The sequence below is a fragment of the Pollicipes pollicipes genome, unplaced genomic scaffold (genome assembly GCF_011947565.3).
Source record: "Pollicipes pollicipes isolate AB1234 unplaced genomic scaffold, Ppol_2.1 Scaffold_7231;HRSCAF=8579_pilon_pilon_pilon, whole genome shotgun sequence".
Taxonomy (NCBI): domain Eukaryota; kingdom Metazoa; phylum Arthropoda; class Thecostraca; order Pollicipedomorpha; family Pollicipedidae; genus Pollicipes; species Pollicipes pollicipes.
This window is the reverse complement of record NW_023597034.1, coordinates 38,320,453-38,348,130: the sequence shown is the minus strand read 5'-3', so window position 1 is coordinate 38,348,130 and position 27,678 is coordinate 38,320,453. Positions and strand designations below refer to the sequence as shown.

The window sequence follows — 27,678 nt, the reverse complement described above, 5'->3', positions numbered from 1 at the left end:
CAGGGAGCGGACCCAGACAGCCAGCAGCCGATGGCGTACTGGGAAGTGTGAGACAGCCAGCAGTCGATGGCGTACAAGGAAGTGTGAGACAGCCTCAGGGAGCCGGATCAGACGGCCCGCAGCCGATGGCGCAGGGGGAAGTGTGAGACAGCCATCAGCTGATGGTGTACGGGGAAGTGTGAGACAGCCATCAGCTGATGGAGTACGGGGAAGTGTGAGGCAGCCTCAGGGAGTCGGATCAGACAGCCAGCAGCCGATAGCGTACGGGGCAGTGTGAGGCAGCCTCGGGGAGCCGGCCCAGACAGCCAGCAGCCGATGGCGTACGGGGCAGTGTGAGGCAGCCTCGGGGAGCCGGCCCAGACAGCCAGCAGCCGATAGCGTACGGGGCAGTGTGAGGCAGCCTCAGGGAGCGGACCCAGACAGCCAGCAGCCGATGGCGTACGGGGAAGTGTGAGACAGCCAGCAGCCGATGGCGTGCGGGGAAGTGTGAGGCATCCTCGGGTAGCCGGCCCAGACAGCCAGCAGCCGATGCCGTATGGGGAAGTGTGAGGCAGCCTCGGGGAGCCGGCCCAGACAGCCAGCAGCCGATGGCGCGCGGCGAAGTGTGAGGCAGCCGTGCGCCGAATGGCGACGGGCAAAAGCAGGCTGTAAGCCGTGGGATCGGCATGGCGTGGCTGTGGAGGCTGTGGACGCTGGAGCCGCCGAGATGTGCCGTAATCCCCGGCCGGAGGAAACTACAGCATCGGATTCTTGGCGCGTACGCCGGCCGCTCGTTACAAGGCGGCGGGACGGAGTCGCCTGGCCATTTGAGCTCGGCCCGGTCTCATTCCCGATAAAGGTCTGCTGATGCCGAGGTCAGCTGGGATCCCACGACAGCGCAGCAGGGAGATGTCAGAGCACTGGTCTAACAGACTTGTTGTCGGTCTTTAGGACAGCATAATCAAAGAACAGCACCAGAACAGCATTCGTCATCGAGCGCACCTTTCGAGTGCTCAAGGCCAATAATTTTAAATTAACGTCAACTACTTGCCCTCCTTCTTGGTGTTTTGAGTCGCTTTGGTTTTGGTATCTTGATCGTGCAAATAGTGTATTTAGTATTTTGATGATAATTGTCCATTCTGATTTCATTATTGATGCACAAGTAACTTTTCTACAGTGTCTTACTTTCGCGTGCTGGAGGCAAATCCGGAAGAGCCATGTTATGGAGCGGTTTAGGATCAAATACTTGTATAATGTAAACACGGACACACACCCGTATATATATATATATATATATATATATATATATATATATATATATATATATATGTGTGTGTGTGTGTGTGTGTGTGTGTGTGTGTGTGTGTGTGTGTGTGTGTGTGTGTGTGTGTGTGTGTGTGTGTGTGTGTGTGTGTGTGTGTGTGTGTGTGTGTGTGTGTGTGTGTGTGTGTGTGTGTGTGTGTGTGTGTGTGTGTGTGTGTGCATGTATATATACATATATGTACACCTACACGCGTGCATGTATCATATACACATGTGCGTCCATCCATACACACAGACATACAAGGGCCAAGTTTCTTCTCCTTCGCCGTGTGACGAGGTGGGGAATAAGGCCCACATATCTAGATTATGGACCATTAGCTCGCAGCCTCGTTCCTGCTGTCGGAAAACACATCAGCGATGGTGCAGGGAATAAACCTACCAAAACGAATGCAGACGTTGTTCCTTTCTCCTGGTTTCTCCACAGGGAACGAGGCGAACAGCACTGTTTTATTCATGTGCATAACGTTTCCTGCAAATGCACTAAACAATTTACCAAAACGTTTCTAATTATATTTTTATTAAAATGCGCCGATGGCACTTGTTACTGAATGCCGTTTGTTGGTAGTGCTCTTTGTTCATTCTAACATTTCCCCTTGTTCTTGCGTTCTCTTTGCTCGAATGCAGGGCCATGGACTGCAACGTTGCTTTTATGAAGTTGCCATGTGTCCCTTGCCTCCCATTCAACTCGTTGCAACTTCGCTGACCTATTGTGGCGTACCACTCCCGTGATGCTCCCCGGCACCGCCTGGGATATTTCGCTACCAAGACCGCCTGGGGGCTTAACTCTCTTCGCACGCGGTAAACTCACTCGCATATTGTGTGTAGCCAGCTTGGCTCCCTAACACCTCGAAATTTTCCGAGAAAATTTTGTCTTTGAGGACACAAGATGGCTGCACCATGACGCGAGTTCCACGCAACTCTCGGAACATTTGGGATTGACGCGGTAATGAGGACAGAACGGTGAATGCAAACAAAAATCCACAACCGACGCGCTTTGTCAGACTAAATCCCTTGCAGAGCGCACATCCCACGTATTTCATCCTTTTCTACCTTGTTGTTCTACCCTATTCTACCCGGTTTCGAGCGGGCCGTTCTACGCATGTATTGGGGTATCTGTCTCTGCAAAAGTCAGCACCCCACTCAACGCCTGCATGACTACAAGGGGTGGAGAGGGGAGGGGAGCCTGAGGGGGCAGACAATCCAATTGCGTTTCCGTCTCACCACCCAGCCTCACTCATCAGAGTAAGAGAGCCCCTGTAATGGCAAATGTGGCCTCCAAGGGCGCCGTAATCAGCACTGGAAGGCCAAATTGGCCGCAGCCCACCGAGCGGTAATGGTCACACGTTGCAAAAAACGAACGGTGTTACGACTCGCGAAAAGCACTTTGATCGGGTGACAAAAACGTGGCCGGGGCATGACAAATATTTATCGGACGCTAACAAGCTGGAAGCCGCGTGCAGCATGCCACTTTGAAAAAGCGGCATGCACCAGCATACCAATGTCCTTTGTCTACCGATCGGAGCGCGTTCAGCGCCACCGGAGCGTCGTGAGGTCCGGAAACCATGCCTGGGTGACACGGCACACCCGAGAGGCGGCGCTCGTCATAAGCGGCGCGTGCGAACCGAGGGGTGTCGACGGGCCAGAAAGATGCTCTGGATGGTGTCGGTGGCCGGACCCCCCACGCCCAGCCTGCAGCCTTGGTGGAGGGTGGCTTCCTTGATCGGCCAGTGGTGCAGGGGGTCATCCCGTCCCCAGCACCTAGCAGTTTACGGACTTGTGCGATCTCCCAGCCGAGCGACGAACGGTAGGACATGATCCCTCCTCCCGTCTCACACATCAATCTGAAAATTTTCCCCACTTTCCTGTTCAGAGTACCAGCTGCAACCATTTCCTTCACTTTATGTTCCGTTGCGTAGTCATGTTCCAGTTTGGCACTAGTCCGGGAACTGTCAAATCACATCATATCTGCCATATAAACTTTTGTCAACATCAGCCGCCGCCAACAAACACAAGAGCAAGCATCCAGCCACCTCACGCCGACGCCGGGCACGCGGCAGCCGGCTGTGCGCGGCTCACGTACGTTGGAGAGGGCGATCTCGAGCTGAAGCACGCGGTTCATCTCGGCCTGCGCGTACAGCGGCTCGGCGCCCATCAGCACAGCCACCTCCGTCATGAAGCTACGGTAGGCGTCCAGCTCGCGCCGGTACCGGTCCGAAACGAAGTACTCCCGCGACGGCAGCGACAGCACCATCTGGTCTATCTGCAGCAGCCAGCGTGACGGCGACAGCCGTGACGGAGAGCCGGCGGAGGACGGTCAGCAGACGGACGGCCGAGAGCCGGCGGGGACGGTCAGCGGACGGTCAGCGGACGGACGGCCGGGAGCCGGCGGGGATGGTCAGCGGACGGACGGCCGAGAGCCGGCGGGGGACGGTCAGCGGACGGACGGCCAAGAGCCGGCGGAGGACGGTCAGCGGACGGACGGCCGAGAGCCGGCGGAGGACGGTCAGCGGACGGACGGCCGAGAGCCGGCGGGGGACAGTCAGCGGGCGGATGGCGGAGAATTGGGGGCGGGCTCCGGAACGGGGCTGACTCCGGGACGCGGATGACTCCGGGACGGGGCGGGCTTCAGGGCTGGCGGACTCCAGGACGAGGCGAGACTCCGGGACGGGGCGAGAATCCCGTACGCGACGGACTCACTCAAGGCCAGGGCGAGACTTTGGGACGGGGCGGACTCTGGGACGGGGCGAGACTCCCGGACGCGACGGACTCACTCAAGGCCAGGGCGAGACTTTGGGACGGGGCGGACTCTGGGACGGGGCGAGACTCCCGGACGGGACGCACTCACTCAAGGACAGGGCGAGACTCTGGGACGGGGCGGGCTCCGGGTCGGGGCGACAGACAAGCAGGCGCTAAAACCTTCACACTGACAGTGAACTTACAGAACTTGCACTTACGTCGCGGTACAGATCAAAGGGTGGTGTGGTGCTATTTATGTTTTTTTATCTACAAGGCTCTGCTTTTTCCTAAAGAGGCTCAATGACATATGCCTTGGGGAAACGCAACAAATTAGAGTGCACGCTGTTGTCGGTTGGCCAGGGGGTAGTTTATGCTCACTTGGCGAGGGGAGGCGCTTTCACCCCGTTTAAGCCGAATATATTTATCGGTATTTTAAGGGCAGGCTCAACCATTTGCTTCCTGTTCAGCACCCCCCCCGCGCCAACCTATTCTGCAAAACTACACCCCTGCGATTGGAAAAGAACGGTGGCGGCGATATGAGTGCGGCCTCACTGATCAGGCGGTCGTGTCATGCGGCGCTCGCCGGCCATGCCGCACCTGGATGATGTTGATGGAGGAGTTGCGATCGTCGGGCCCGACCCACATCTCCAGCACGACGCCCTGGTCGTACTGGCTGCGCATGGTACCGAGCAAGCGCTCCAGGCTGGTGTTGGGGGCCTGCCAGCCGCGCTCCAGCACCGGCCAGCCGCCCAGCTCGTCCAGCACGCGACGCAGCGGCCGGTCACCCTCCAGACGGATCTGGGCTGACGACCAGCCACCAGACACCGGTCAGCACGTGCGGACGTCAGACACAGGGCAGCACTCCAGACGGATCTGGGCTGATGACCAGCCGCCAGACACCGGTCAGCACGTGCGGACGTCAGACACAGGGCAGCACTCCAGACGGATCTGGGCTGACGACCAGCCGCCAGACATCGGTCAGCACGTGCGGACGTCAGACACAGGGCAGCACTCCAGACGGATCTGGGCTGACGACCAGCCGCCAGACACCGGTCAGCAAGTCCAGACATTCAGCAAAGTGCAGCGTAAGCTGAACAAGTCGGTTCCGCGCTTGATTTGTGATCGACATCTCTTGAGCGCTCGCATAGTTCTCGGGGGCATCTGTACCATGCTGGAGAAACCATACGTTTGAATCAATAAAGCTTGGAATATCATAACAGAATTTACATAATATACAAGGAGGGTAGTGTCGGCAAAAATGGCTATTCGTTTGGATGTGGGAATTAATATGCTTGACGATGCGGGGCATATTAAAGTGGATGGTGGCGGGCCGAACCAGGGAAAGTTACATGGGTGAGCTTAAACTCACAATTTGTGGCAAGAAAAAATACAGAAGAATGTAGGAGACGTGCATGTTCTATTAATCTATGCAAGAGCTTGACGGCTGCACAACCTCTCCCACTGTTCCGAAGCGCAACTAACATTTCGAGGCGCTGATCAATAAAAGGAAAATAGCTGGTTCAGATCAGTCTATTTTGAGAGTCACTCCTTCAAAGTAGTTCCAAGAGACGACGAGATTCCTTGGCGGAAGTATAAAACGTAGCATGGATTTAGAAATAGATTGATCACCTAAGATCGCAGAATATATTTTGATCCAAGCTTATCCTGATTTATCAAATACGCATGGGAGCACAAGCTGACTTCTGTACACTTACATGTGTTCATGCAACTGGAATAAAACATTTTTGCTTTTCTCGTCGTGTTGCTATCCCTGACGTCAACTACAGGATCTTCCAAAAGACCTGAAACAAACGAAACACGCCACGTTAGACACTACAGCCGGGTAGGCAATGCAAGCGATCATTGAGGATCTTGATGTTCCTTCGAAACATTTTCAAAAAACATTTAATGAAAAACTCCTGGAGACATTATCTATCACGCCAGAGGTGTAAAGCATGGCATCATTTATGTGAAGTCTTAAGTCACACACAGCTTATTAATTATTTTGATAAACAAGAGTCCGCATGCTGTCGTCCCTCCCGTCACTAATTCAATTTAATTATAATAAATAATAATTTCGGCGGCGGTGCACGACAGCTGGCGAGCGGCCGGCCTAACCGGAGGCCTCGCCGGCCGCTTCAAAGGCAGCGGGTGCTGCGAAAGCCAGACTTCCGGACGGGCTCGTGCCGCAGCGTTTATGCGACGAGCCCGGGTAACCTGATTATTTAATGAGGTGTGCTGGCTCCGGCGCGGAAATAACCAGCACGTGTACCGCTGGCACACGCGCCAGCCGCGAACCGCAGAGGTGTCTGTCGCGCTGCTCGGTTCGTGGTCCGGGTGCCGCAATGCGACGCGAAACCTCGTATCTGTCAGAACATTTACCTTAATTGTCCCGGCTACTGTTGGTCGTCACGAGACAACGGTTGCAGAACGCATGACTATCACGCTGCTATCTGAACTGACAATAACGAATGCCCGTTTCTGAAGTGCCAATTATTGCAAACATGGAGCTCTCACTTAGACTCGGGCGAGCAGAGCAAACGGCGGCAGCGAAGCGGTGATTGCCTTCGTACGGGACCGCAACTGTTGAGCAGCCTCCCAGCACGTTCGTGCTAACCAACCAACGCTCGTGCTAACTCTGCAAAGGTGCCGTTATTTGCGGCCTGGCTGCAGCGCCTTTTTCTGCCGTTTGCGTGCTTCAACCTGTGCCTGGCGACAGGTGAACAGCTTGGTCGCCAAGACGTCATTCAGTGTCAGTGTTCCGAAGCGGGTGGCTAGTCCGGCGAGAGGCCAGTATTGTATCAATGTGAATGGCATTACACTGTAAGTGGTAATCTCCTCGGGGGCGAAGAGGCTGTCACGGTGTGTAGTAACGATTGAGTGAGCCATAAAGATAAAGTAGTGTCCATTTATTACATTCAAGCATTGATAACCTGGCACATCCTGATGCGCAAGTACTACAACTTACCTTGGTTCAAAACAATCGTTCCATCGCATTGCCCATATGCACAATGTACACGCCGTAGGAGCAAAATAATATGCGCGCCCGTTCCATTTGCAGGATACGCTCAGCTGCTGTTATGCTTTCTGGTAATAAATTATGCTTTACAGTCTTAGAGTTGTGATTTAGGCCGACCAGCTCGACTAATTGTGATAAAACGACATACACATATTTGGGAGCTTTCCATCCAGACCTGAAGCTGTCAGCTTGTAGGCCCCTCATGCATTCATGAAGAGCTTGCTGTGCTACGCTTGTACGGGGAAGAAGCCAAACATTGTTTCCCAATCGATAATGTTTTGAGAGAGAGCCTAACCAAAGTATACCTAATGCAGACAAAACACTCGCAACGGCTCGCAGCCTAAGCCAGCATCCACAAAAGTTGTCCGTAAACTACCATCACGGCTCGCATGCATTCGCGCCGAATTTGCCTTGCAAAGTGATGGGCAACAATCTCGGATGCAAAGGAGAGGCAAGGCACAACAAGGCCAGTGAGTCAAGGCCGCTGCAGGACGCCTTTTGATCGCACGCTGACGACATGGAGTACGACGTGACTGAGGCTCCCCAGCCCGTTCAACAAAGGCGACCATACAAGGGGCTTGTCATATCATCGCTTAGCGACAGGCGAGGGTCCAACAGAAATGCTCGCTTGTAGTTTGTACATGGCCGATCCCTACCTCGAGCGCAGGCAGAGGGGGGGGGGGCACGCAAGGAGCACGTGCGCCCCCCCCCCCCTAGGATCCCGAGGGGCCCATCGGGCCCCTGGAGACTTACAATTAAGGGCCCGATTTAAGGATCTGAAGGACCCGAAATGCAGGCCGGAGTTGCATTCAGGGGCCCCTGCCGGCAGAGCCAGGCGCTAAAATGCCAGCAAAGGGCCTTGCGCGCTTATGGGGGCCCTCGAGTCGATAAGGGCCTACATGTCGGTTGTGTCGCGCAGACACAGCCAGCAACACCAGTGCTGTGCTGGCTTGTAAGGGGCCCCAAGTCGGTCAGAGGCACGGTTTTAGGAGGCTCGAATTGCCTGGGGGGCCTACCAGGTCCGACGACCAAGGGCTTGATTGGAGGGCCTAAGTGCACGAAGGGCTGACTCCGGACTGAGTCTTATTCGAGGACCCAGCCTGCGGGACGGACTTCAAATGACAGTCAGAGGGCCCTTTGCGCCGATCAGGGACACTCTGGGCCGATAAGGGTCTACATGTTGGTCAGGTACCACCAGTACCGCACAGTCCGCTCCGTATCAATGTGGGCCTGAGGGCCCACTTCCAGTCAGCTACAACACCGGGGCCAGCGATCTGCACTGGTCGGGGCCCCCGTATCTGTCAGGGGCCCACAACGCCTATAAGAGGGTTCTGTGATTGCCAGGAGCCTCGAGCCGACCAAGGGCAGTGTCCGATGAGGGCTGAAGAGGGGCCCGTGCGGTCCAACGGAACCGATTATCAGAGGTTCGGTTGGAGGGCATGAGGGCTCAAAGGACTGGCTCTAGGCCAGATCAAGAATCTCGGTCCGTATGGTCGTGACCAGAAATATCTGCCAGAGGTCCTCCTGCACCATCCGAGGACCCCCTGAGACAACACGGGGGTCAAGTCGTTCAGAGATCACCACACCAAACAGTTGGCTCTCTGTCAGTCTTAATCCGAGAACCCACTTCGCAAGCGGGAGCAAGACCAGAGGACACAATTTGCATTGGTTTAGGCCGCTGAAACAGTGGTTGAGGCCCCTGTGTTGATCAGTGGCCCACAGTGCGTAACAGGGGGTCATGTCCTGGCTAGTGGCCACCAGTCGGCCGCGGGCTTTGTTTGAGGAGGTCCGAAAGGGGGCCGGAGTGCCCCGCGGGATCATAGACCAAGGGCCCGATTAGACTCGTGCCCGCCCCCCCCCCCCCCCCCCCACCGTATTGTCGGCACTTGAAATGTCAGTCAGAGAGATTTGTTAGGTTCCTCTTATAAGGGTTCTCTATCTTCATTAAATGGGGTCTCAAAAGGGAGCCAAACAGTCGACTCCATGTCCGTCTGAGCTGTTAAGACCCATTTCTCAAGCAGGGACAAGGTTGGGGCCCGCGTTTTGCAATGTTCCGGATCCCTAACGCAAGGAGGGGCTCCTGTGTCGGTCATGGGTCGCAGTGCTTAACAGGGGCTGTGTGGCGGCAAATGGCCCGAGCCAGCCAGGGGCCATGTTTGAGGGGACCTGAAGAAGGGCCAAAGGGACTCTTGAGACCAAAGATCAAGGACCCGATTGCAAGGCTGAACGGCCCAAAGGGCTGGCTGACTGTGTCCCCGTCCGTAGGGCCGTGATTTCAAGCGTCATTTAGAAGGCCTATTGCACCGATTGAGGACCCATGGAACAGAGCATTCTTCTGCTTCTGCCAGAGATCACCAACACTGAACATTCGGCTCCGCGTCGGCCTGAGCTCCAACAGCTCATTTCCCAAGCAGGGAAGCAGCCGCAGCCGCGATTTTCATAGGTCGGGGTAGGGGGGGGGGGGCGTCGGGGGCCCCTAATGACAGAGGGCCTCTTGCATTGGTCGGGGCCATCTGACAATGAAAGGAAACATGAGTGCTTATGAGGATGCTTCACATTGAGGCAACAGAAGAGTCCTGTGGGAGTCAGAGCCCTATTGCCGAACGGTGGGCCCCCCATCGCAATTGAGCATGGATCTGTTAAGCCGAACTAGAGTCTCTGTGCCAATTATTGGACCACATGCGACGATAAGAGACGTCGTTGCGTCAAGAAGGGTTCCCGCGTCGGTCCGGGGTCAACTGCAGTTAGCGCAGGTCAGAAGGCCTCCTGTGTCAGGGTGGGGACCAATGTGAAAGGATGTATCCTTCTAACGGCCTCCGGATCAGCCAGAGAATCCCGCCCCGTGTCGCCAGAATGGATCAGACGGAGACACCCCGCGTGCGCTGGGTCTGTCCGTTCCCGGAAGGCCATTCAGCCCTTGACCAGGAACAATATTAATGTGCCCGCTAGTGTTCTTCTCGAAGGGGTCCCTTTCCCGGAAAGAAAGGATGGGTCTCCTTAGTGTTGAATGGACTGGGTTGAAATGAGTTAAAAAACGAACGAGGCCATCCCATGTTGGCCTGAGAACGTTTACTCCTTCGCAGAATCGACTCGTCGAACAACTTATCAAAAGGTTTAAGCCTGCGCGCCCGCAATCTCAGAAGCACGGCCAGCCATGGCCTGGGTTGCAGTTTCCGTCAAACTGGACGGCGTTGACCACTGCAAGTAACAACAGGAGGCGGGTGCCAAGCGCGTGAGAGCGGCCGTCGTGGAAAGTGCCTCTGAATGCTTTCAAAAATTGATTCGCACCGTTGAAAGATTAGGCTGTGCGTATGTTTTTTTTTTGCAACTTCGGGGTTGTCCTCTGGGCGGGTTAGCAGTTACGTCAATAAGAAAATAGAGATTCTACCCTTACTCCTCCACCTCTACAAGATTCTAGCACAACTTCGCAGTGTTGTAAAGGTCAATGCGTTCTATGCATCAATCTATAAAGCGCACAGGTGAAAAGAAGCGCCCTGGGACGTTCTAATACACTCAACGTTGGTTCTTTCAAATGCGTCATTATTTTCGTCCACCCGTTGGTTACAACTTAGTGTTTCCCTCGGGCCCGACTCCGCGCGGCCTATGAAGGCTGCAACGCCTGGCATTGAAGTTTTTGTTGCTAGGGTTTGTAAGCGCGCGTGCCCCAGACTACGTTGCATAATTTGCATCACTTATCAGTTCTGACTGAACGCTGAACATTTCCAGACAAACAAGGCTTGGCCATGTCAATGCCAACTGTTGACCCATTTCGATTTACGTTCGCGGGGCACGCGAAACAACAGCTTTACAACAGAAGACCGTTGCAGGCCAACAACAGAAGAGTGAAGGTTGAACGAACTGAAGCACCATCCTATCGGAAGCGCACAGTTGCTGCACGGCAGATACCGAGCGGGCAGGAGAAGCCAGGCCATGCGAGCCGAGGAAAACCACTGGTTGACTGCACAGTGGGAGGACCACACGGGAGCAAACCAATCGAAGGACGCTGATGCCAGCTAGTATGCAAAAAAAACGATGGTTTGACGGACGTGAACAATGGGAACCAATTAATTTTGCCAAACCATGGGCCATGTCAAATTCGGTTGGGCTTCTGTGGAGGCTGTGATGTTCTATACGCATCGCACGGAACGGGACATAATGACATTCCATAATTGGTGCTGTCGTACGTTAGGAATATAGTTCTTGCACAGTGCATAGCAATTTCAGCTATCCTGACCAACTGATATGCATTTCGCAGCGTCTAATTCCGGCGTAAAATTTCCCAACACACCCAAGAGCACAGCGGAAATTACTTGGATGGCTTGTTTGGTCATGGCGAGTACGTAGAACTTCAGTACCTGTGCTAAACACGTCACGTGATGTCTCGCATCGACAGATGCATCATATCATGGCTATTGCACACGGTATGTTCACCGATTAAGCACGTAGTTCAATATTCGTTATGTGGGCAAACGTTCCACAGAAGCTCAAATTTGAACATCGGAGAGTGAGAATCATTCGAAACTGTCAGCGCACGTGCGCCAGTACGCACAAGAGTGTGCGCGTGTGGAACACTTAGCGAAAATATAGTGATTATACATTTTATGACACAAAACATGTGACATAAGCACCATGATAGCAAAGGACCCTGTGGGGATTCTTTTGGAGATATGCATGAAACCATAATTGCATGTGATAAATGTGATATTGGTTATTAAGGTAACTTTGGCGAAAATCGCACAGAGAATGGTTGCATGACAAAGGATGACACGGGAAAACCGTGCAAGTTTGGCCAGGATGGGTTGGGCTGGGCTAGGCTGGGCTGGGCTGGGCTAAGGTGCGCTGAGCTGACCTGAGCTCAGCTGATCTGAGCCGAGCTGAGTTGCTTTGTGTTGAGTTGAGTTGAGACAATTCAGCTAAGCTGAGTTGCGTTGTAGCTGATTGCCAAATCAAAGTCGGTGCCCTGCTATAATCTTACGTTTGACCTCGGATCCAGGAATGTCTTTTGCGTTCGTTTCGTGAGGCCATTGATAACCACTCGCTCGCATGTGGAACCGGTTTGAGATCCGGTCACTGACCTTTAATGGTGACCTGGAGGTGATCGGCGAGCACCTCGAAGGTCGATATGCTGCTGCGGTCTTCCGGAATCACATGCTCCTTGTTGTACGTGCCGCAGGCGAACTGGAAGAAGTCGTGGCAAGGGTCGGCCGTCCGGTCCATGGCGGCCAGCAGCGAGGCAGCTGCAACACCGCCAGCATCGTCACCAACACCGCCGATATCAGCAATAGCATGGTGGCCAGCAGCGAGGCAGCTGCAACACCGCCAGCATCGTCATCAACACCGCCGATATCAGTAATAGCATGATGGCCAGCAGCGAGGCAGCTGCATCACCGCCAGCACGATCACCAACATCGCCGCGATCAGCAATAACACGGCGGCCAGCAGTAACAACATGGCCACCAATGCACAATCCAGCATTGCCACCAAATGTTGATTGTTATCATCACCAGCACCGCAACATTCATTACCAGCAATTTTGGACAGCATTTGCAGCATTTCCAGACTTCTGTCACCAGGGCTTCTTCAGTTCATTTCACCTAACGGGAGCATAATTATAATTTCAATCACCGTCGCTATCTAAACAAATTACTGGTAACGGTGCTTCAAAACGAGTGCCTTTATTGACTATGGGGCATACATCACTTGAATAGGCGAAGTTGCATTTTTGGTAAATGATTTATGAAAGGTTATGCGCTGCACATGATGCTACTTTTAGCTCATCTCTGGGGATTAAGCGCACGGTCCTTGGCCCTAAGACATAGTTCTGTACAAACACATTCATCCAGCTGGTTGCCAAAATGCCATTCAAAACACACTCGATTGCCCGATACGGTCTCAAAAATGCACACCACTAAGCTGTTCAGTTTCACCACCGTCCGCCGAGCTCTTATCAAACATACCATGGCGCGAACAGTGACACGCTGCTCATGAATTAAATCTGCAAATTCAGCTTATGTAAGCGCTCCGCAGTGCACAAGTTAAAGTCAGCATGCTGCTTCATCTATAGTACAAAACAAACAAAAAATAGCGTTGATCATCCTTGCAAAGTTGACAGCGATTGACGTTCTTCTTAAAGCAATTCTGTCAAATGACACGTTCGGGACATTTCTGGCAGGTGGCGTATGCAGGCAGCGATTGGCCAGAAGAGAGGAGGCAGAGTGGTCCGAACACATGCAGCACATCACACTGATGTGGCCAGAACTATGAAGGATAATCTGTAAGTTTTCCGCAAGGTTCTTCTTCCTACTGCATCTGCTTTTTTCCGTGATGTTAATTGTGCCAACCACCCTGTTAACAGAACTCCAGTTTATTTTTCTGATGACGCAATAATAAGTCTTACATTTTCGAACGTTAAGAAGTGGGCAGCTATATGTGTGACAGTTCGCTAAGGCACCTGAACGATCATTGTTTTCTACTGACTAACAGAATCACCCGCTCAGCCACCCGAAAATGAACAGGACGCTCGATTTTTTCGCCAGTCACGTTCACACAACGTCCTTTGCGTGTTCGTTCCGCACGCCGGCGACAGTAAAACCACTAATGGCGTCATCAGTGCAATCGCTTCGCTCCAGCTCGTACTAAGAAATTCATTGGGCGTCCGGTGGCAGCGCGGCACGCACCGCGCCGAGAGTGTTGCCGTCAGCAGCCGTGTTTGCACGTCACGCTGCACGCAGCACGTGACGTGACGGTGATCGATTGGCCGGCGTCACGTGCGCCGGCCGTGACCAGCACACGCTTAAGTGGACACCGCTAGCGAGCACGGTGTCGGCTGCACGCGGCACTCTGGGTGCTAAAACTCGCCATGCTCACTCTGTCACTTCATGAGTGCACATCCGTACTTTTGGCAGCGTCTACAGATGTGGCCCATCCAACGCTTCATGACTTGAAACACCCAATCAGTGCGCAGAGCCTTCAAATCTGTTAGAATGCACTGTTTGTCTTGATACCATGCACATATTTTCGGTCTTTATGCCATGTAAATGTGTCATACCTGTACACCGCGCACGTCGGGTTTGGAGCCGTGATTGTCATTTGCAGCCGAGTGAGTTGAGTTTGTCTCAGCTTTTTATCGTTGTCAAACGACAATGAAATGTCCGACTGAGTTACGTTTTTTGAGCGATTGCGGCCATGTGCAGCAAAAGGCCATGGTATGAACTTGTATGGAATAATGGTGACAGCGACCGCGTTGAAAGGTCGGGTGACATCACAGAACAGAGAGCATGTTGGACTGCGCTGGGCTTTGCACCACGTTCAACGTGCGCCACCAGATCTGCCGTTGACCTGGAATTGCAGGATTGGTTTGTAGGGGTCACGCCTCACACAAAACGCGCTGCTCAGCGTGAGCTCTGATCCCAGAAAGCCATCCATCTAAAAACGTTCGGAATGAACCGTTTTAAGGAATCGTCGGCAATGCGTTCAAAATCTATTCAAAGTTGGGTCGCTGGTGCATTATTGACACGTAGCCGCCACGACTGTGTGCCATTTGTTGCGATGACCGAGCTTCAGGAGGCGTTTTTTCTTCACCACACCCGAAGCACATATGCCGCAGTGAGGTGGAGTTCAGGCGGCAGTCCGTGTAAGCATTCCAAGCATACGAGTGCATTAGTGAGAGAACTACCATGCCACAAACAACACGCTATCACGCTATTATGAACTGCACCACGCGAGATATTAAGTTCCAAGACTGGATGTTGAGGCATTTACATCAACAGGACTTCATAAGATACACATTGTAATGATTTAAACAAACTAATGATCATTATTCAAACTGCGACACAATGCGGGCATTTTAGGGTCTTTTCAGAATCCATTACCAATTTAAAAGACGTATCGATATCTCTAAATTTTAAAGAGAGTGCCCGACCTTTAAAGCGTATTTCATAGACATGCTCTGGTGGGCCATTAGGACCTGCCATTAATATCGATAGCACCAGGGAATGCAACTGCATCACCAGCGGGATATCACAATCAAGTAAATTGTTTTTATTTTTAGCTCCAATTATGCTGTCGTTACTTCAGAACAGCGCTAGACCTAGTTCTTTGCTTATTAATCCCAGACCTCATCTCGTGTATGGACTACACCAACCTACTCAAGACGACGTGCATCAGAATCAAAGTTCACGGTTGTTTTCGTTCCTTGTACACGGCACGTAGATTTCGAAAAAAGGCTACCGCGCCGTGAATACCGTCCTTTTCAACAAGCGGTGACTGCCGACCACACAAAGCCCCATACGTGGCCCCGCTCTGCTGACCTCATGAGGTCTGCACGCGCTATGCCCGGCTCCCCAGCACCCGTCTGCCAGTCAGCAGCGGGCGCCACGCTTGCGGGCAGCAGTGGACAATGGGCCGCCCGCCAGCCTGCTGACCGTGTCGTCGCCCGCCCCACCGTCCTACTCATGAGTCGCACAAGCCCCCCCCCCCCCCCTGTCGGGACATGGGGCTGCGTGGCGTCGCCGGACACTGTCCGTCTCGAAGTCGGAGTGTGCGTGGTGTCGTGGTGACAAAAGATACTTTTTAGTGCAGTCTCATGACGTGTCTAATGGGCTTGAGCGCGGTGAATGTCATTTGACGCTCCATGCCGTGTTAGAACTAAACGGCACTTGCGTATGACGAATCCGTTTAACAGCGTGGTAAATGGATAAGTCTACGATAGAGGAAAATGTTTCACATTTGAAGATATTGAAGGAAGCATCATCAGATATGTTGAAACAAACTCACTTATGCTTACTGGTATTCTTTTACGTAGAAAAGATTGCTATAGAGAGAGCAATTCTCTGTTAAGCAAATGTGCTCCTCAATGCATCGTGGTTTGATTACGTTACCTCACTTTGTACAACATTGATTGGGAGTCAATTCACGGCCGTTGTATCTGGAAATCGCGCTGACGAATGACAGATTTGAACTCCTCCACAATTATATTCTCTTAGGCCTCGATCGCCGCATGCCTTATGGAATGGCAGGATATGAATGACGCTTTCTGACATCATAAACGCCCACGTGACCTGGACATACTCTCCCAAAATACTCTTCCCATTTTCGCGGCTGGGTAGCTCAGAAACTAGAGAGGATTAGGTCTTAAGGATGGTACGGCTGTGAAGTGCAACGAATGAGTTTCAAAACAGCTATTTCATTTCAAAACCATACAAATTTGGAACAATCCATTTAAAGTTCCCACTCTAGCCACTGGTTAGGACGGCTGCGAACAACACCGACGCCCACGCGGGAGGAGGCGTGCAACAGCAGATCCCGTTTTCCTTGGCTTTGGCCATGGTGCTGGATGGACACATGCCTGGTTCCCAGTGATGGTTCCTGGTTCGGACCTGCTCTTCCTAACACGCGAGATCCTGGATCCTGGCCCGGGTTGGTTCTTTTATAATCTCAATCCCCGGTTTCTGGATCTACTTCAAGCTATTTCAGTTCAAAGCCTCACACAAATGTGGAGCACTGCCTTCAAATGATGGGAAATTAACACGAACACACGGGCATGACAACGCAAGGCGAACCATCATCACATGTTCTCAGAAAACAACAATTCGAACAACTATTCAAATTTCTTAATGAATCTTTGAAAAAGCAGCTTTGTTTGAAGCTTGCGCAATGGTAAAGTCTGACATGCGAGGACATGCTAGCGTACACAAAATTATTGACATTACGGCCCCAGCACACCTAATATCTGACATAAGTTATTTGTCAGATGCGCCGCCTGTCAGATTATGTCAGATTATATGTTGCATACCTTGTCACATAAGCAATCTTCTTTTGTCTTTGCCAACCAAAATCATCCCTATATAATTTTTTGTTACTGTAGGATTTGAGTTCAGATGTGTCAGGATATTGTCAGTGTCAACGTTGCCCGTCGCCATCGTCAATAGCAACGGTGACGTCATAAACGTTGCTTGCGTCAAACGGGACGAACGAGCAGTATTTAAATATTAATTTGGCTGGGAACGGAATTACACCAAGATAAAGCCAGCATTCATGTACAGCCATTAAGCTAGATATGAGAATAAACGAAGGTCAGGCTATGCTCAGTCAAAATAAAGCATGACAGTGAATCAGCCGGCCAAGTTTGAGTACACAATTAGGCAGGATGCCATTTTTTCATAGTGCTAATGTCATTGACAAAACCAGGAAAATGTTAATTGAAGCCGAAGGCGCACTGATCCAGCGCTAGAGCCAAGGTTGACAGAGATCGATAAATCGATACCCTGGTATCTGAAAGCGAACGCGTTGCTCCTCGAATAGCCACGGCGCGTCGCCAGTCCACTGAGTAAATGAGTGGTAACCACTGTCACCACCTACACGGCTTTTAACTACACTGTAGTTACACGGTGAATCGAACGAAATAGTCTCGAGCTCCACTGGACATAAAGAGCGAATAAGACGGCTGGCACATGCCTGTACTTTCAGACGGATGCAATGAGCTAAACAAGTGTGCCTCGATTTGTAAAGCCGTTCACTTACTAATCCTGCTTCTGACTGATCAGTGAACCCCTCACGGTCCTCAAGTCCCAGCATTTGTTGCTAGTAGGAATGTGTCCTTATGCTATTCTGTTATGAAATTCCATACATTTTTCATCACATATTTATAGACAAACCCAGTTGATTCACACAGCTCAGTAACAACTGACCATGCATAGACAACAATAGGGTATCATCACACAACGCCTGCGATATTTAGAGTAACATTAAACAGCAGACTTCGACGGGTAGCGTACCAACAGACGCCTGTTTACAACATTCAACGAACTATTCCTAATGTCGTGGGATATTCAACTGTGGCAGACAGACAGGCGCAAGCTTACACATGTAAACAGTTCACTTATGAAGGGTGACAGGTTGGTGTAGACCCGGTGATTTCCGCGACTCCCAAGCAAGCCATTTGGGTAAAAGCTTGCATCTGATACTAGTAAAGCAAGCGTTCAATCCGACATAGTTGTTTGATGCCAATCAAGATCTGCATTACAGTGTTACTTCATCATTAGTGTCATTGGGTGCTATCTTCAAATAAGGATATACCAGAAAATATTACTACATGCTGATCGAACCTGCGCAAGACATGCGTCGCTCTCCAGGTGCATCGATTTCCCATGCAGTTCGTTCCCATACAGTTCGTTCTCATACAGTGCTGTTCCCATACAGCATCCTCTACAGTACCCCATGCAGCTTGGCGATTCCAATATACGTAGCTGACGTGACTACAAGGAAAGAAAGTGGTTGGCATCAACGTTCCTAGGATGCTAATTATAAAAAAAAATTCGCGAACGTGTGGTTCTAAAAAATGTTGTAGGCTGTTTGTACAGGTGATTTCGGACGCGGGTACTCACAAGCCAATCAGGATGCGTTGAATACACGTATAAAAGCCCACCATCGATGTGTCACTACCAGTCCATCGACACCTCGCCCTGCGGCCTTTAGGCCACACATGACTGGGAAGAACTCGTATTCGTACCATGCAAGGCCACGACACAACCATCCCGTGTCAAGTGCCAGTTGACCTTTCGATCCCAGTCGAGCCGAGTAGGGCGCACGTCCTGAGGTCCTGCGCCGTGTCGCTGGATTACTGGTCCGTTGGATATTCACCGGAGCGGAGCGAGCGTCAGCAACAGCGTTTGGCAGTTTGTAGGGTTTCTGTGCGCTGCCTTAAAGTGCCGATAGACCGGATCTTTAAAAGGATTGTCGTTTGCTATGAAAGCACTTGGCTGCATAACTTCAAATAATGTGCCGCCAACTGCATGTTGCGTCAGACTACTCGACGAATCTTCCGTGTAACTTTGCAGCGCGGTGGCACGCCGGCCGGCGCCGTCCTCAGCATACAGCGACTGCATCTGGCCCACGTGGCACCCCGTGACCCCGAAGAAGACGCCCACATGCTCAAGAAGGCAGTCGTCGGGTGGCGGAGCAGCCCCCGAGCGGCGCCCGTCGCAACGTCCGTGGCACGGCGCTCAAGGAGGCAGCCGGAGGCGCCGAGAGTAGGCACCGCAAGTGGCGTTGGCAGCTCATTCAGACACTCAGACCGAGTGACACGGGCTAAAGCGTCCAACAAAGCGGAACGGAGCCGAGCGCTGGCCGTGCGCCGCGTGGCGCGGCCGCCGTCGGCACGGAGGACGCCTTCCAGCTGCCGGTCGCGCCGCCGCCGGCCCGGCCGACCGACCGACCGACCGACCGACGCCCGACCCGTACCGGATCCCGGCGGCTCCGGCATGGGCCGTCGGCGAAAGTCGAGACTTCTAGGATCTGCGCCGACTCGTTTGGCAATGACATTTCATTGTGAGCTATTTTGATGCTGAAAAATGTGCTGACTGTGCTGCCGCTCGCTGGTGCGACGACCAACTCTCTTTCCAACTGATCTACTGGCACCGCCCCCCGGGGGACAGTTGATCGATGACCTCGCTTGTTCTGTCTCGCCTGTTTCCACCACACCTGGTTTTCACCCGAGCCGTCCAGATTTCAAAGTACTCTGCTGATTGTGACACTTCGCAACGTCCCCTTGCATGCCAGATCCGAGCTGTGCCCAGTGTCATGGCCTTGTTCGCCGCGCTTCTTACCGCGCGCAGTCCATGATACGACACAGAGACAGACGACAGGAAGGCCGGCCGGGTTGGGATCTTACCTGTTGTAACACATTCAGGTGTGACGCATACTTTCGCACGACCTGCAAAAAAGAAACATTTCGTTAGAGATGCTTATCAAATTGCGACGCAAAGGATGCAGACCGAGAGGGTGCCTCATTGTCTTTAACTAAAGCTTCATTCATCAGTCTTCAAAAACTGAAAACACTACCAGAGGACTGACTTGTCCATTATCAGTAAAGTGTTCGTCAACACAGAAAAACTGCCTTGAGATTTCAAAGCACTGGTGATAAAATAACGCGCTAAAGTAAAATGCACCTCCACAGGCATACAACGCGTTGCAGACACACATAGTCAGTGCTGCGGTAAAAGTGGAAATGACGCAATTAACATGTTTTGGTAGGTTAAATACACGAAATCGTTTTTTAAAGAGACAAGTCAAACCAGTAACTTTAATTTGTTAGTGATTGTGGGTGCCTTGGCTTTATTGTCGGGGGTTAAGCTTGTCACATTTACAAGCAAGCATATTTACAAGCTGCACATAACAGCTTGCGGAAGTTTCTTAAGTTTTAAATGGTTATGACCACGTGATCACACATAGCCATAGACTGGGTGCTGAAGAGGAACACAAAACGTGAATGGGCACTTACCTTGGTGTGGAGGATTTATTAAACATAAGCGGGCTTCCAAAGAAAAATCACAGCACCAAATCCCATGTAAGAACAAGGAGGCGATGCTGTTCACCGCTCTACCGCATTCGTTAACTAATGCACGAAAATTTGCTGGTCTGGTTACGAACATGTGGTAGTGCCGCTCACAGCTTTTAGAGATCTGTTAAACCCAATACACAATCGAAATTATTTACATCGTTGGTTTTGGGTGAGGAAAGCACAATTTCTAATGTGATGCAGGTTATAATTAGTTCCGCGCCACCATTGCAGTGGATTTTCGCCACAGTCCAAACTGCGGTGCTATCTATTGAAAGGGATATTGACGACTTTAAAACGGAATTTTGTAAGTACACGCCCGCACACTTACTTCGGTTTGGTATGTGCAATTAGGACTGCCAAATCTTTTCCCAAGAATCCATCCTTGAGAGAACAAACTTTTCATTTGAAATCACAATTTTTGCCAATTATTATAACAAGCTCCGCGCACATTACACATCACTGATAGAAAATTGCTTCAATGTTCCTCATTTAAATTTGCTCACTTTGCTGCTAGAACATTTATTGAGCTAATTCTACGACGGCACGCTATGGTAATCCGTGGTATGGAAACTTTCATATGCCCTGATCGACACAAGTTATGAAGAAAGGTCTCAATGCAAGGAAAAACGAACTGTCAGTGTCTGTTAAAGAACTGCCTCTGTCTCTGTCTATGTTTGTCAGTCTATGCACCTCGGTCTCTACCTCCATCCCTATCTTTGTCTCTTGATTTCTGTCTCTGTCTCTGTTTCTGCCTCTGTCCCTGTTTCCGTCCGTCTCGGTCTCGGTCTCGGTCTCGGTCTCGGTCTCGGTCTCGGTCTCGGTCTCGGTCTCGGTCTCGGTCTCGGTCTCGGTCTCGGTCTCGGTCTCGGTCTCAGTCTCGGTCTCGGTTTCAGTCTCAGTTCCATTTTCAGTTTCAGTCTCAGCCTCAGTCTCAGTCTCAGTCTCAGTCTCAGTCTCAGTCTCAGTCTCAGTCTCAGTCTCAGTCTCAGCCTCAGTCTCAGTTTCAGTTTCAGTTTCAGTTTCAGTCTCAGCCTCAGCCTCAGCCTCAGTCTCAGTCTCGATCCCGATCTGATTAGAGAAACCGGAGGTGTCAAAAATCATCCTTTAGTATTGGACTGAAGTCCATGGAGGTATCATCACAACATTTCCAAACGAATATTTGTAATACCCAAACGATTCACACACAACGACTCCATAAAAACCGTGCTCCGTTTTTTTTTCATTGCAGCGTCGTTTCTTTGTAATGCCCGTTGTATGCCCCACAGAAGAAGCGGAACGCCAAAGAGGCGTTTGATAAAAGTGATAACCGCACTGTGGAAGGACCATCCGCGTTACTGGCGCCCGTATTTAAGTGCGTGATGTCACTCCATTCCTGTGCCTGCTATTTTCGAATGTTTAACTTGATTAGGAAACATCAGTTAATGAATTATGTATCAGAAGGTCCTTCAACAGATAATGAGACTTGAGGTGACCCAGAGGTCACCATGTCTTATCCACGGCCAGGTAGAGGTCAAATAAGCCGCCTCATCTTGAATTAATTAGCGGTCCACGAAATTCTCTTCCATTTATGCAACGTTTGTAGCTATTAATGAGGCAGATTATGCATTTTTACATGTGATTATAAGTGACTGGAACAAAAAGCTCAGTTTATGGCGCCGTGAACTTCAGATAACACGCACTCGGCGTGCCAGGCTGTAAGAGCATACCAACATGCACCGTAGTTTATGCAATATTGCGTTTCATAATGGACCGCGTGGTCGTGCCTTTGATCATTTCGCTAGAGCCCTGACAATAAAGACACGGACGCAGCGTTTATCACCAAATGCAACACGGCTTTAAATTTGAATACGTCACCTGTTGCGAGTTTCCTAATGTTTGGTCAACGACACGCGTTTGTATGCCTCTGCAAACATCACACGGCGTAGCTGTTAAGGACATGCAATGTCTCGCTGTTGGGTCGACCAAAGTCTTCCATTAGTCTGGCGAGGCCTGGTCACCGGGTGATCTCAAGATGCGGTGAGGGCTGCAGCCGAGACCCGAGCCGACCCGAGCCAACCTGTCTACCTCTGGAACAGCAACGATCGGAGGCGTTCACGGGAAAGTTTTCTGCACAGATTCCGGGCATGGTCCGTTGTGTCTGAGTAATGCCACTCACTTCTTGTTTATATTTGCTCCTATCTAGTCGTTACCAATCCGTTCACCATTTGTAAAAAGAACGTACTTCTTAAGCATGAAACAAACAAACCCAGATTCACTAGGCTTGAGTGCATGATGGTAAAAAAGCAGCATTAACAGCCGGGCGCACGAACACTGTCAGTTTTGTTTGAGCATTTCTTGTATTTCTCACATTTGTTTATTGTATTACTTGTTACAATTATATATTAAACCCTTCCCCACAGCTACAGTTGCTTTTGACAAAATACCAACGAACCAGGTCTGAAATGGTGCTTTACGAATATTCATGGTTTGCCCAGCCCGAAGGATAATATCAACGAAATTAAACTAATTCCGTGTTGTGTTGACTACTGGGAAGTCCCCAGCAATGCCTCAAAACTAAATGTCTCCAATGGCCACCACGCAAATTGAATAGCTCATAACCAATCATGCAATATCAACTCCTGTTGTAAACAAAGTGAATGACCTCTTACAATCGTTTTGCGTGTGTTCTTGCTAACCGAAAGCACACGCTAATTCAACCATTCTTTGCCCCGATACCTATCGATATGACCCCAAATGGCTGATCCACCATTACTTTCTGTGAAAAGCATCTAATTTTACCGGGTCATGGCAAATCAAAGACGAATTGGTCTGTCGCAAATTCGAAGCGAGTGCCTTCTCCATTCCACTCACCTTTGTCTTCGCCAGGCGCGATAACCCACTCATCCGTTCTTCTCCCAACCTCCATTCATTTACTCTCATTTTTGTGTGGCTCTGAGGGACTTAGATTCATGAGGTGCACTTACGGCCTGATATTTCACATTTTAATCAATGGATGGTCTTGTAAATGTCCTCGAGGGGATTTTCCTGGCTCAGTTTAGTGGAAGGCTGCTTGAAAGCAAAGAAACGGTGGCGTTTGCTAGCAGAAAAAAAAAACGCAGCGGGAGAAAGGTTTCCCTGAGTAAGTTTTTCACTCGAACATCACAGTTCCAGAAGTGATGCAAAAATATCAATGGAAGTCATTGCAAAATGATATGCATGCCTGTCACCACATATTCTTAGTTCCAAGTACGACGCATTTTAAGCTGGGTACTACTTTTACGTCCCATGTTTTTATGTTTGGCGGTAAATGAATTTGCAAAGCTTAAGAAACATAAAAATATACACTTGGCAAGGCTGAAAACAAGCAACCGACTTAACTTGATCCGCTTCATGCCACATGTTTTAAGGTCCCCGCTGCGCCTGCACATGCCGCTTTCTTTGGTCGGCGGCTTCCTCCCCCTCCTCCGACGACGGTTGGCTAAAGTTAGCTGGTGGCCAGATAGCACGCCCGTCGTCAGCGATTAAACGGCCTCACGGGCGTAAACGTTCCGGCCCGGGCGAACCGGCGACCGAGCGTAAGACAGCACCGCCACCTTCTGATGTCTTATATATTTGATTAAGTATGCCTCGCTCCGGTTCTGACGCTCTGGTGCTTCCATACAGGACGCCACGGGGCGTGCGAACCCACTTTGGAATCAGCTAGACCCCCTGGCATGAAGCATGTGAACGATTTTGCAGTGACTACCGGATAGCCGAAACACAAAGCTTCTCGGATATGCTCTTGCCTCACAACCCCCGCCCCCCTCCCCCCCCCCCCGCAGCGGTCACTGGTCGCATGTCAGTCGTGACATTTTCCGGCCTCGTGTAAAGAGGATGGTTAAGAAAAGCTTCTAACCCTCAAGGTCGAATTGGCTTTCTTTCCATTTTGATAGATAAATAAATAAATACAGCTTTTTACCAGCTATGACAGAGCACGTTGTAAAGCCCGCACCAGACTACAAGAGAGCCTTCAATGTTGTCGGGAGGTTATCAAAGATGCGCCTCCAGCTGCGTACCTGCCCTTTCCTGTCTCGCAGTGTGAGTGAAAATTGATGACCTCTGACGAGTGTCAAAGCAATACACATGAGCTTTTCCGTTGTTCAAAAAACAGCTTTCAATTCTGTCCTTAACTTTTGCAAGATTTATAGATCATGCCGACCACCGGTGTCTGTCTTGGAGCTCCGACAACACATTACGAGCGAAGCTTTGTGGTTAGTAGGAACAGTTAGGTTTAAATCATCAGGTCGCGTAAAAACTTATGGCGTGAAATATCACTAGGAGGGAACGCATATCCATATACCTAAACATGCACGTATGCATTCCTTTAAGTAACGAGCATTGCTACATTTCAGATTTAAAATAACTAGAATTAAGTATCCAATCCAGCGTGTCACCACAATGTGTACGTTAAGCATTCTGTCACTTCAGAGCATGTTTCAAGTCTTTATTTGAAACAGCTTCGAGAGTAAGAGTTGAGTGAGAGCACTTAAAAAGACTTACGCTTACAATCATGCGCGTCCCGGCATGTCTGGCATGTTGTACTAGTTCAGCAGCCAATGTGGCCATTTGCCACCGTTTCTAACCATGCAAGTTACTTGATGTGCATGTTAGTCCTTGCTTTTATGACATCAAACGCTGCCCTCATCCAAACCACCCTAATGCATTACTCATGTCATTCGATGGCACGCTGTCAAAGTGTGTAAGTATGTCGTGGGCAAATTGATGAGTTCATATCAGTGGGGAGAGTTGTTTTTGGACGAACATTCAGCAGGTCTTGAATAAAACATTTTGCTGTGGCTTTTGAAGCCGCCGCCAGGTTGGTCTTAATGATCTTCACTGCACTTTGCCCAGCCATAACAGCTTTTCCAAGCACACGGGATCATGCGCTAGGAACCAGATTTGCTTCATATTCTAATTATAAGTCTTAGTCTAAGCACAGCCTTATTACGGTCTCCTTTCATCTTAGTTTTGAACTTGCAAGGTGCGTGAAAAGTCAACAAATATATTTAATAATTTACCGAAATCAGCGTAGGAACGTTCCAAACGGCGCACAACTGCCAAATGGTCATATTCAGCCAGGCCCACATGCGTAAATGAGAAAGGGATATAGATAAGATCACTACATTAAAGGAGGTACAAGTAACGGTGCCCGATAAGACGTAGGCTGTTTTTGACTAGGGCATAGGTGTAGCTTCACGGTTTACTGGTGCATATTCAGCGTTTCAAAAGCCAACGTTCGGCCTAAGGCGATCCATGGAAAAGAAGAAATATCATTTGCCGCCCCAATATTTTTGGTAGGGCTCCGTCCTGCTTGGAGGCATGATCAAAGCCCTGTCACTTTGCGGACATCATCGTCATCATGCCAGGAACAGTGCACATTTCCCGTTCGATTCACACTGCGTGAAAATGCATGTGTTTTTTCTCTGATGCTCATGGTTATCACTGAAACATCCGCTGGTAATATATCAGTATACTATGATGCGTGGCTAGAGCAGCCTGGCTCGGAATTCCCGAAGTACGCGGAAGCGCATAAATTATGGACCATCCACTAGTGATAAGTTGTATAGTCATGGTTCCACAACCACACCGGTCTGAGATTGGCGAGACTGGGGAAAGGGCATCGACTGAATGTGCACTTAATGGACGCCTATTTTCCTCGGCTTTTGTCCATTCCGTGCTAAAACTGCGGCCTGTCTTTGTCACAATGTGTGTGAGATTGGCTGCGCCATCCATCAATGTTCGTGCTGAAATGCTCGCTTCGCACACTCCTCCAGGAATGCCCGACTAGCGCCCACAGCAGTCATCTACCATCCTTACCACGCAGATAGCCCCAATTCGTCGCTCCGCGCACCCAAATCTCCGTCTGCCGGGTCGTTCCGCGTCTTCCGAATCAGACGCCACCTCCCATGGGTGGCACGACACTCACCCCTCACGACGCCCCGGGGTCTCCTCCCAGCCCTGCCGGCCCGACCCCTCACCTCTGCGAGCCGCGCCCGTCGACGACGTCTGCAAGTAGAGCACGAGGAAGAGCAGCGCCGTGAACGCCAGCAGACCCACCAGCGCCAGCAGGTACTTCTCCCGCGCGCCTGCACCGGCCGGCTTCCTGCGCCGCCGCGCCGCCGGCACCGTCTCCACACTGAACTGCTCCTTGCCGTTGTGGAGCGCGTGCTGCACCCGCGAGCCGAGCGCGCCGTTGGGCTCCGCGAGGGGCTGGCGCTCAGCGGCGGCGCGGCCGTCGCTGCTCATGGTGGCGCCGGCAGTGGCCGGGCCGGCCGGCCGGCCGGGCTCCGTCCGACTGCGGCCGCCGGCGCGGGCCGCGCAGTCGCGCCCGGTAACGATCCCGCCGCCGGCCGGCTGACCGCGCCGCGCTGACCCGGGCCGCGCCGCGCTGACCCGCCGCCGGCGCCGGGCGGCAGCGGCGGCGCTGAGCACTGGCCTGGCCAGCTGACCTGAAGCGCCTGCCGCGACCGTGATCTGGACCTTGACGTGGAGAGCCGATCTGGACACCGGGCCTGGACATCTGAGCTAGACACTGACCTGGACATCTGACCTAGACAACTACCTGGACACCTGACCCGTTGCCTGACCCGTGCACCTTTCTTGGATACGTGACCTGGTCACGTGACCTGGACCCGAGACCTGGACACGTGATCTGGACATGTGACCTGGATACGTGACCTGGACACATGATCTATACACCTGCGATGACAAGCAGATACCTAATCAGAGCTTACATGGAATGCCTGACCTGGAGGCTTGACCTATGCACCTGACGTACACGTCTTACCTGGCCGCCTGACCTAGACCCCTGACCTCGAAACCTGACCTTGAAATCTGGCCTAAATATTGATTTGGACACCATATCTGGACAGCTGATCTGGACTCTAACTTCGGACATCTGACTTTCTCGCACGACCTGGACGTCTGATCTGGGCCATTGCCGTAAGTACATGATCTGAGCAATGAACTGGACATTTAAACCTGCACACCTGAACTGAACACCTTGTCAAGATACCTGATCTGCACACATGACGTGGACACTCAATTGGGATATTTGACCTGGACACATGACCTGGACACCTGATCTGGACACCCGATATAGACACGTCAATTGGGCATCTGCTCTGGGCACCTGACCTAGTGGTGGTCTGCGTTTTGAGCAACACAGCTGGACAGCAGATTTTAAGTTATATATATACATATATATATATATATATATATATATATATATATATATATATATATATATATATATATATATATA

At 51.1% G+C, this 27,678-nt stretch overlaps 1 protein-coding gene across 1 annotated transcript in view; it reads right to left on the bottom strand.

The window, feature by feature from the left end:
- Window positions 1-26,565, bottom strand: part of Nep1 (M13 family metallopeptidase neprilysin 1) — a 42,142-nt gene extending 15,577 nt beyond the window's left edge. Inside the window, exons 1-6 of the mRNA XM_037234557.1 lie at window positions 26,393-26,565; window positions 19,728-19,769; window positions 12,133-12,294; window positions 5,754-5,840; window positions 4,636-4,841; window positions 3,383-3,562 (exon numbers count right to left, since the gene is read on the bottom strand). Coding sequence (XP_037090452.1) covers window positions 3,383-3,562; window positions 4,636-4,841; window positions 5,754-5,840; window positions 12,133-12,274 — 615 coding nt within the window. The 5' untranslated portion in view covers window positions 12,275-12,294; window positions 19,728-19,769; window positions 26,393-26,565. The remainder of the gene's footprint in view (window positions 1-3,382; window positions 3,563-4,635; window positions 4,842-5,753; window positions 5,841-12,132; window positions 12,295-19,727; window positions 19,770-26,392) is intronic.
- Between the last annotated feature and the right edge of the window lie 1,113 nt (window positions 26,566-27,678).